Source organism: Gaeumannomyces tritici, assembly GCF_000145635.1.
Source record: "Gaeumannomyces tritici R3-111a-1 unplaced genomic scaffold supercont2.1, whole genome shotgun sequence".
Lineage (NCBI taxonomy): Eukaryota > Fungi > Ascomycota > Sordariomycetes > Magnaporthales > Magnaporthaceae > Gaeumannomyces > Gaeumannomyces tritici.
Window position 1 is genome coordinate 1677503 of NW_008804545.1, and position 10241 is coordinate 1687743.

The 10241-nt window shown below is 59.6% G+C and overlaps 4 protein-coding genes across 4 annotated transcripts; 3 read left to right on the forward strand and 1 right to left on the reverse strand.

Annotated features, from left to right (window-relative positions):
• Nucleotides 1–60: 60 nt before the first annotated feature.
• GGTG_00524 (aromatic amino acid aminotransferase) lies at nt 61–2897 on the forward strand. The gene is made up of 3 exons (XM_009218273.1): nt 61–609; nt 746–1712; nt 1788–2897. Exons 1-3 carry the CDS (start codon nt 444–446, stop codon nt 2620–2622), a joined length of 1968 nt encoding a protein of 655 aa, XP_009216537.1. The 5' UTR covers nt 61–443; the 3' UTR covers nt 2623–2897.
• Nucleotides 2898–3031: 134 nt separating this feature from the next.
• On the reverse strand, nt 3032–4867 carry GGTG_00525 (60S ribosomal protein L4-A). The gene is made up of 4 exons (XM_009218274.1): nt 4739–4867; nt 4414–4626; nt 4028–4178; nt 3032–3941 (listed from the first exon to the last, which is right to left on the reverse strand). Exons 2-4 carry the CDS (start codon nt 4616–4618, stop codon nt 3182–3184), a joined length of 1116 nt encoding a protein of 371 aa, XP_009216538.1. The 5' UTR covers nt 4619–4626; nt 4739–4867; the 3' UTR covers nt 3032–3181.
• Nucleotides 4868–5076: 209 nt separating this feature from the next.
• Nucleotides 5077–7416, forward strand: GGTG_00526 (kinesin-II 85 kDa subunit). Its single transcript, XM_009218275.1, has one exon. The coding sequence runs from the start codon at nt 5272–5274 to the stop codon at nt 7105–7107; it is 1836 nt and encodes a 611-aa protein (XP_009216539.1). The 5' UTR covers nt 5077–5271; the 3' UTR covers nt 7108–7416.
• A 495-nt stretch (nt 7417–7911) lies between these two features.
• GGTG_00527 (hypothetical protein) lies at nt 7912–9834 on the forward strand. The gene is made up of 4 exons (XM_009218276.1): nt 7912–8055; nt 8135–8216; nt 8300–8469; nt 8552–9834. Exons 1-4 carry the CDS (start codon nt 7983–7985, stop codon nt 9646–9648), a joined length of 1422 nt encoding a protein of 473 aa, XP_009216540.1. The 5' UTR covers nt 7912–7982; the 3' UTR covers nt 9649–9834.
• Nucleotides 9835–10241: the final 407 nt, after the last annotated feature.

Sequence of the window (10241 nt, forward strand, 5' to 3'; positions counted from 1 at the left end):
AGGCCAAGATGTCTGGCCAGGGCTTATCAATCACAATCCCTCTTTGGACCCATGCATTCCAACCGCTCCCCACACCCGAAGCGACGCTACCGAGCAGATTCCTATCGCTGACGACTGTTGTCGGGGTTATCAGCACCACTTTCCGAAAGGCGCGTCCTTGCGCCCTTGCGCTGGAGCGGTCGATTTGTCATGCAAACAGGATCGGGGTCATGGCTAGATTCCGCCCGTCGGAGCTGGGCTGAAGGAGGCGCTCGATAGGTCTGCCTAAGTCCGCCCCGTTCTCGATTGTCCCTTTGGACCCTACCACGTATTAGACACATGGCCCAATAGTATCAGGCTCCATACACGCTGGTGTGCTGAGTAGAGCTGTGCCCAAAAACACTTCGATCCCGCACAGGCAGACCGTCAACCCCGTCCACCTCCTCCCCATACCCCACGCCATCATGGACCAGACAGCGCAACCCGAGGCGTCCCTGAGCGGCGGAGAGAAACCTCTGCCGCGGGACATGAGCCACCACTTCTCCCATATGACCTGGAACCGCAAGCCTAACCCCATGAAAGCCTTCTATAAGTTCTTTAGCATTCCTGGCATCGGCAATTTTGCTGGAGGTAAGGGGACACCGCCCCGCCGTTTCCGTCGCTCCCGATCCCGTAGTCCTGGACCCATGGCGGTGGAGCTCCCCGTGAGCTTGGTTTTTTCCCAGAACCCGGAAACGCTGACATGTCGCGTGCGCTCCCACCGCAGGCCTCCCCAACGTGAGCTACTTCCCCTTTGACACCCTCGAGGCCCAGACGGCGAAGCCCGAGCGCTGGACGCCGACCCTGAACGACCCGAGCGACCCGAATGCCGCCGCCGAGAGCCCCCGCGGCTGGGGCGCCGCGGCCCCGGCGCACATCACGGTGCCCAAGTCGGCCGCCGGGCCGGACCCCATGAAGAAGATCGACCTGGCGACGGCGCTGCAGTACGGCCTGGCCCAGGGCTACCCGCCCCTGCTGTCGTGGGTGCGGCAGTTCACGCGCGAGCACCTGCACCCCAACGTCCCGTACCGCGACGGGCCCGAGGTCCTCCTGACCGTCGGCTCGACCGACGGCTTCAGCAAGACGGTCGAGCTGCTCATCAACCCCTGGTCCGAGCATCGGGGGGACGACCCGCGGGACCGGCCCGGCGTGCTCTGCGAGCGCTTCGCATACAGCCCCGCCCTGGGGCAGGCCCAGGCCAAGGGCGCCCAGGTCGTCGCCGTCAATGCCGACTCGGGCGGCATGTGCGTCGACGGGCCAGGAGGGCTCGAGGACGTGCTTGCCAACTGGGACGAGAGCAAGGGGAGGCGGCCGCACCTCATGTACACCGTCACCATGGGCCACAACCCCACGGGCATCGTGCTCAGCGTCGAGCGCCGCAAGGCCATCTACGAAGTCTGCTGCAAGTACGACGTCATCATCGCCGAGGACGACCCGTACTGGTACATGCAGTTCCCCTCTGCCGAGATCGAGGAGGCCAAGAGCAGGGGCAAGCCGGCGCCAGAGACGAGGCCGGCGTACCAGCCCGAGAAGTCGTCGGGGTTCCCGTTCCTGGACTCGATGGTGCCGTCCTTCCTCAACTTTGACGTCGAGGGCCGCGTCATCCGCCTCGACACCTTTTCCAAGACGGTCGCCCCTGGCTGCCGGCTGGGCTGGGTCACTGCGCAGCCAGCGATCGCCCAGAAACTGATAACGTGAGTGGCCCGGACCCCCTTCACCTCGTCTTCCCCGGGTATAGTCGCTAACCTATCCCTCTCCTTCTTCTGCAGTATCAGCGAGGGCACGACTCAGCAGCCGTCGGGCTTCGTGCAGTCCATGATCAGCGAGCTCGTCATGGGCTCCCAGCCGCAGGCGAGCACGCTCGCGTGGCTCTCCCTGCGCACAAACGCCGAGCGCGCCGCCTTCAGGGGCTGGCAGATGGACGGCTGGGTGCGGTGGCTGGCCGGGCTGCGCGGCGAGTACGAGCGCCGCATGAACCGCGTCTGCCGCATCCTTGACGAGGGCTCCGTCCAGATCAAGCAGTCCACCGCCATCGTGCGCAGCAACAGCAACGGCAGCAGTAGTAGCGACGGCGGCAGCAGCAGCAGGAGCCCGGGCCGGAGGCTCCTGGGCCCCGAGTGGGGCGTCATCACCAAGAAGCCACTGTTCGAGTTTGACTGGCCGCGCGGCGGCATGTTCGTCTGGCTGCGCGTCCTTTTCGAGTCGCACCCGCTCTGGGGTGCGCCCCGCAAAGGTAAACAGGACGAGCCGGCGGCGGGGGTCGTGGACGGGCCCGCGCTCTCGGGCGCCCTGCTGATGCTGCTGACCCGCCGCCCTTACCTCGTCGTCGTGTCGCCGGGCGTCATCTTTTGCGCCGACGCCGACGTGGCCAAGAAGGACGGCTGGGCCTACTACCGCATCTGCTTCGCGGCCGAGGCCGACGAGCGCATCGAGTCGCTCTCGCACGCTTTTGTCGAGGGCGTCCAGCGCTTCTTCAGGATCAAGACCGTCCAGGAGGTCGAGGACCTACTCGAGGACTTCCCGTCCGCCGCCGCCGGCGTGCAGGCGGCGCTCGACGGCGCGGACGAGGCCGCGGGCAACTTGGGCATGTACATGGGGTGCTGAACACGCCGTACCCTACTTAGTTAGAATATGAGGGTATGAGAGTGTGAGGAAGCATCAGGATGTGCCTGCGTGGGCAAGAAGCCCAGATTTTTGTCATTTGGTTCCTTCTCTTGTCCTTGGATGGCGTCGACGGCGTTGATATGATTAATTCGATAGATATGATGTAGGCTCAACATGGCGCTTGAGACCGATTGAGAGTCCAAGACGATCTTGAATCGAACTGGATGGTGTCGTCTGCATACAAGCTGGTCCTGCGTGTTGAACCCACATCGTGAGTTGGGCAGTGTGCCAGTGCGCGGGACGACGTAAGGCCACCCAGTCTGGACGATCATGTGTAGATGCGGGGTTGCTGATTCATCCCGCTTGGGAAATACGATGTCATCAAGCTCGCAAGCCACGAAGGCTAGGATACGTGGGAAAATTATCGTTCTCTAGACGATTTCATTGTGTCACGTTCACTATGAATCAGAAGCACATTTTCCGTAATGACCACTAGACGCCTCGATAAAAGCAACCATGCAATCCCGTTAAGACAAACCCCCGGAGACCCGCCGATAATCTAGTTCTCGTGCAGCTGCTCCTTGAAGCCAGCCGGCAGAGCGTCCGGCTTGCCCTTGAGCTTCTCCTCACCGAGCTTCTCCTTCTTGTAGGCCGCGGCGTACGGGTTGAGGCGGAGCTGAACCTGCTTGTTGCGGAGCGGGTTCTTCTTCTGGACACCATGGCGCTTCGTCCGGGCCTCGCCCTTGGGCGCGCGCAGGACGCTCTGGATTTCGGAGCTGTTGATCAGACGGGTAAGGTCGGACTGGCTGACGACGTTGGACGGGAGCAGGAAGTCCTTCTTGAGCTTCGAGGGGGTGGTGGTGGAGCCGTAGATGTTGTCCAGAGCCTTGAAGGCAGCCGAGGTCCAGACGATGAAGCGACCCAGGTGTCCACCGGGGGCGAGCTGGAGGAGGTTGAGGGAGTACACGGAGCTGGTCTCAACACCGGGGATGTTGCGGAAGCCCTTGACGAGCTCCGTGCCGTCGGTTGCGGGGTCGTAGATGACCAGGGGACCGCGGCGCTGGCGGTACCTGCGGCCTCGGAGCTTGCCCTTACCGGCGCGCAGGGCCCTCGACTTCTTGACCTTCTCAAGGTCGGCACCAGCGCCGACCGTCTTCAGCAGACCCAGAGCAGCCGAGGTCTTGGCCAGAGCAGCCGACTCGCAGACAGCAGAGTCGACAACCAGGGGGACCTCAGGGATAGAGCTGATCCTGTGACCGCGGGCGAGCAGAAGAGGGGCGACAGCCGAGGCGGCGAGGGCCGAGGTGGTGGCGAAGCGCCTGAAAAGAAAGGGTTAGCTCAGCGTTCGGGGTCCATTCCATATCGGCCATGTCCTTCCTGCCTGCGGGAAGCAAATGTCACTTACTTCTGGCCCTGGTTGACCTTGATGTGCCACTTGCGCCAGACCTTGGTGGGAGCGAACATGCGACCGGACCGGCACATGTTACCGAAGGCAGCCTGACCAGCACGGTGGGTACCGCCACCAGAGACACGGGGGATACGGGCGACAGCACGACCTGCGATGGTTGCCGAAGTTAGTTGCCTGGCTTGCAAGAATTGGGCTCCCACCAGCCTCCGCACGATCCATTGCCGATATCTGCTGGGCGAGACGAGTGATATCTGCGACAGCCGTTCCCCGCATGATCCAGACGCTCGCCTCGCCTTGAGCCAATGCGTAATGCCTTCTCTTTCTTCGGCTTCTCGTCGATCCACGGGCCCGGCGTGCAATTCCCAGAGCAGGGGTCCACTAACCAGTTCCCCAGGACTCGGCAGAGGTCTGGTGGCCGGCCTTCTCGCTGACCGAGTACGGCTGGCGCTTGTTCTTGTTCATGCCCTTGTGCACCTGCTGAACAATGTCGGGGCGGATCGGGGCAGTGAAGACACTGGGAATCGGGTGGGTGGCGCCGCTGGCTTTGCCATCGGCGCCGATAATGGAGACGGTCGGTCGTGAAGACATTGTGAATGCTGTGAGAGGGGAAGAGGAAATCGTTAGAACAAAGATGTTGGCAATGAAAAAGAAGGGCGCAGATAATCCGGCCTGCTCGTCGTCGGCGTCGTCGGGGAAAGGTGTTCTCACCTTCGGCTGGTCGTTGGCCTCGAAGAAATTTGGCGATAAAACTTACCTGTGCTGGCTGTCTTCCCAAGCTCAAATTGTGGTGCTTGCACTTTTTTCGTGCCCTCGCTCTACCCTAAGCCTTCACCAACCCCACCCGACAGCTTCCAGATCAGGTGACCAAGCCACTTGGAATTTGGAGCAGACAGCCCATGATTCGACCCTGACCCCTGCCCCTGCGCCTCCCCTGTTGATTGGAGCGACCCCACTCGTGAAAGTCCCGTTGCTGGGCGGACTCAACCCATGTCAACAAAAATAGTCGGCGGCTGCATGCAAGTGGAAAAGCAACGTCAGAGCCACCTACTAGCTACCTTTAGCGATCACATACATACATTCCAGTTTCAGTTGCAGCCGCGATACCATCCCCACCCCTCATCACTGCGCATCGCATCGCTCGAGGTCGCCAGAGGGCGGCGTGAGACACTTCACTTGGTTCATTCCAGCCAGCATTTCCTTACTACTTATCCATCTGCTTTTGCCATATTATTCCTACGACCATGCCTGCCACGCCAACAAACCCGACGCGGTCCGTCCGCTCCTACGCATCCACACCTTCCCTCCGATCGCGCGATGGCCCCAGGATGGACGGAGGAGGAAATGTCCGCGTCGTGGTCCGCGTCAGGGCCTTCCTGCCCCGAGAGCTGGAGCGGGACACCGAGTGCCTCGTCAAGATGGACCCAATCAGCCAGCGAACGACACTGATGGTGCCAATCGAGACCGACCCTGCGAAGCCCAAGTCCCGCAGAGTGACAGAGCAAAAGTCATTCACCTTTGACAACTCGTTCTGGAGTCACGACAGGAGAGATGAGCACTATGCGGAGCAGGCCGATGTTTACAACAGCCTGGGAGAGGAGTTTCTGGACCACAACTTCGAGGGCTACCACACGTGCATCTTTGCCTACGGGCAGACGGGCTCCGGCAAAAGTTACACCATGATGGGCACGCCGGACCAGCCGGGTCTGATCCCTCGCACTTGCGAAGATTTGTTCCAGCGCATCGAGGAGGCACAAACGGAGTCGCCCAACATCAGCTACAACGTCAGAGTGTCGTACTTTGAGGTCTACAACGAACACGTTCGCGACCTGCTCATGCCTGTCGTGCCAAACCAGGCGCCCTACTACCTCAAAATCCGCGAGTCTCCAACCGAGGGTCCCTACGTCAAGGACCTGACCGAAGTCCCCGTCCGTAGCATCGACGAGATCCTGCGCTACATGAAGCGTGGTGATACCTCGCGAACAGTCGCCTCCACCAAAATGAACGACACGTCGAGCCGAAGCCACGCGGTCTTCACCATCATGCTCAAACAGATTCACCACGATATGGTGACGGACGAGACAACGGAGCGCAGCTCGCGCATCCGTCTTGTCGACTTGGCAGGCAGCGAGCGTGCCAAGTCGACCGAGGCCACGGGTCAGCGCTTGCGTGAGGGTAGCAACATCAACAAATCGCTGACAACACTGGGCCGCGTCATCGCCGCCCTCGCTGATCCCAAGCACCAGAACGGTGGGAAGAAGAAGCGCGGCGGTGGCGGCGAGGTCGTGCCGTACCGTGATAGCATCCTCACCTGGCTGCTGAAGGACTCTCTGGGTGGCAACTCCAAGACGGCCATGATCGCTTGCATTGCACCCTCAGACTACGACGAGACGCTCTCGACGCTGCGGTACGCGGATCAGGCCAAGCGGATCCGGACACGGGCCGTGGTCAACCAACAGGACAGCATATCCTCGGCTGAGCGTGACGCCCAGATCGAAGCCATGGCGGAGGAGATCAGGCTACTGCAGCTGGATGTTTCGGACTCGCGGCAGCGCGAGAAGGATGCGCGGAACCAGGAGGAGCGCCTCGAAGAGTACCAGCGCCACGTCGCGGCAATGCAGCGTCTCATGGAGGAGCGTAGTCTTGTGGCTGAAGGCAAAATCCGCTCGCTCCAAACTGAGAACGAGGCTCTGCGGCTGCATCTCAAACTTGCTCTCGAGAGCCTCAAGAACCCGATTCCGGCGGTTCCGATCAGCAGGAGCGGCAGCGAATCACGGCGAATCTCTGCGGTGTCTGATCTGCTGGAGGCTGTTGGCAATGAGGACAGGGGCCATCTGAAAAAGCCTGCTGAAGTGGACGAGGTGGACGAGGAGAACGCTGGAAGCGACGGTGGCGCAACCTACTGTGGCGATGACGACGACGACGACTACTCCACGGACGCGTTCGAAAAGGGCGCCGAAGATATGCACGAGGAAATGCAGAACCTGCTACAGGACCTCGGGTACTTCAAGCGCAAGATCCTCGACGACAAGCAACGGTTCTCCTCTCTCGGTCACCAGGATGTCAAGGCGACGGTGTGATCCCAGGCTTGGTTGGCGAGGTTGGTGTCCTCTGTTGCGGTTGGATTCAAGTGTTTCATGCGTTCATGTCATTTCCTGATACTGTCTGGCTTTCCGTCTGCTCTGGGTATGTTCGCGAGGCGTTGGAGTTTCGCAGCGCAGTTTTCAGCTCTCACGTGGAATTCGTTTCTTTTTTTTATAGGATTGCCCATCATCTGGCACAGTGAACAGGATGTCTAAGATAAACTCATTGTTACAGACGAGTAGCATGCCTTCATATTCAATATACCGCACCCGATTTACCGGCTACCTATCTGCAGCCGCTGGCAACATCTCTCTGAGCGCATTGACAAAAGAGCGATAGACATTATATACGAGATGGAATCACCAAGCTCTGGAGGCGTCTCTTGGCCGCCGTGCGGCCTGTGGCTCAGCGCCAGCTTGCCAAGACCCTGTCCTTCTCCAGACGCTTGATATCGCAGGGGGGCGTTGCCAGCCTGTCCACCATTCGCATAAAACGGTGGGGAGGTCCGGTCGCCAATCAATCCAGGAGCCAGCACAGCCCGACACTGCTCAGCCCGCCCGACTCTCAACATCTACAAAGAAAACTGGGGAATCGGCCCAGCCATGTCTTGAACTCGATAGATTTCTTACGGGTAGATGGTCACGCTCTGGGCCTCGGGAAATATGTACACTCTCACGGCCCCCGATTCTGTCTCCAATGACAGGCTGGGATGCGACGTGGACCAACAGGGATACATATGAGCTGACCCAGTCACCTGCATACGGGCCTGCCTTGCGGCTCGTGGCCTGAAGGGCCATAAATACCCCCAGGTTCATTTGGTAGGTACAAGTTCATTCCCCGCATTTCGAAATGCCTCTTTATCATCGCCATCATGCCACCACAGCCCAAAAACGGCACAGCCTGCAAAGGCTGCCCTCACCTTGAGGTTCATAAGTGGTCCAAAGGTTTGCTTGGTCTTTTCGAGCCCCTGGAAAATGACCTGTGGAGACGTGGTTAGGATGCCGTGCTGACTCTTGCCAAAAGGCACAAGGGCCGCCGTTGAGACGTTGCCTACTCGGGATATTCAGAATATCTTTTCGACTGGGGACTGGGAAGTCGTCATAATGTTTGTGCCAAGACACTATGCAGCCGCCTCGGTTGTTTGGCTCTTGCCGGCGCTATGCTTGCGCTAACAACGCTCTTTTGAAGTTTCACTTCCGCCAACTCAATCACAACCAAAGACTGCTCCGAGTGCCGCAACCTTCTCAGCAGCACATTTGCCATACCAAAGATATGGTGGGCGGAATGCTACCGGAAAGCCATTGGCTATTTCGGCAGGGAGGATTCTGTAAGCTCTGAAGGAAGGCTAACAGGCATCAGTGAGTTGCTTTATTTCATAGTCGAGCCTTATCCACGCAACCTTGGGGTACAAGAGAAATCACTAACACGTTAGTGCAACAGGCACATGGTCACGCTTCACGATGAAGATGCTGGAACGAGATAAATTGGGAAACATAATATATCACTGGCGCAAATTCAACCTTTGCACCAGGTGGCTACCCAACGGCCGCCAGGCCATCATTGCCTTTGATCCACGCCCCGAGGTCAAGGAGGCCGTATCCGGGCTCTTGGAAGGGCTTGACGCCCAACTATTGCAAGACCCCTTTTGGATATTCATAGTGGTCGGGCAGGAGGTCCTTGACTCGCAGCACAAGGCGATATGGGGCATGAGAGGGCTCGTGAGGGACACGGAGAAAAAGAGGGAGAGGGACAACCAGACGCCGATGGACTTCCCGAAGCTGCACGACCTCGCGAGACACGCGATACACATATCCGAGACTATGGATCTCTGCGCGCTCTCGATGGACGAGATAATCTCGCACCAGAAGCAATTCTGGGCCGCGCGTCACAGGGGAGGCGGAAGCGCAAGGGTAGGCGACGCAGCGAGGAGCGGAGACGCCGCCGCCGCCGCCGCCACCACCAAGACCCAGCCGAGAGACGGCAACGGTGATGACGACGAAGGAAACCCCCAGGACCTGCCGCCGCCGCCGGCAGCGCGTCAGGTGCGGCACCGGCTGCAGTTCCACCACAACGCGCTGCGCAGCATGCTGCTGCGGGCGGCGGCGAACCGGGAGCGGCTCCAGAACGAGATCGGGCTGGCGTTCAACACGGTGGCGCAGCGCGACGCGCGCACGTCGGTCGACATCAGCCGGGCCACGCGCGAGGACGGCATGGCCATGAAGACGCTCGCGCTCGTGACCGTGGCCTTTCTGCCCGCCACCTTCATCTGCGCCGTCTTCAGCATGTCCTTCTTCAACTTCAGCCCGGACTCGGGCCGCTGGGTCGTCTCGGACATGTTCTGGGTCTACTGGGCCGTGACCGTGCCCGTGACCGTGTGCACTGCGCTGTTCTTCATGTGGTGGAGCAGGCCCAAGCCAAAGTTGGTGGATGGCAAGGTCAGGGCCGGGACCGTTTCCGCATGGGTCGACAATTCCCTGGCTACGCTTGGGCTGGCAAGGGTTCAGAGAGGAGATACAGACCTGAGTCGTAGCTCCTGAGGCAAGGCTGTGGTCGATACCAGATTGCAAAAAGGTGTTCCTGTGATCAGATGTCTATCAAGTATTGAGAGGATGGCCTTATCAACACGCCAGCAAATCGAGAAGTCTTTCAGGTTAACCAACCAACACTTATCTGTCTACTCATGGCCCCGTAGATCAGTACCACGAATTTGACTCTGCATTCACCGCAGCAGTCACCTCGCCTACTTTTGACTGTTGTACGAGCTCCGGCAAGGAAAGAGTGCTCTGCCGGTTGTATCCGCGTGGAATGGCCAGTTACAGTATTTATATACCACTCTAGCTACAAGATACCGTACGAGGAAGCCTTCCCAACTCACAGCAACAAGCCGCCGATGGGATCGAAAGCGGCCTGGAATCAGATCTGCGGGAGATGGGGGGAGTCGACGCGGTGGGGCCTTTTCGAGGGACTGCCTAGCCACTGATAGAACCTCGGCCGCGCAAACCCTAGATGGGAATCCAAATGCCTCGGCCAGATCTTCCGACAAACCTGAAGACGCAATATTGTGGATGGTGAACGGTGCTACGGTCCGCTTTGCCTCGATGAAACGCTGCCGCTTACGATTGACGAAATG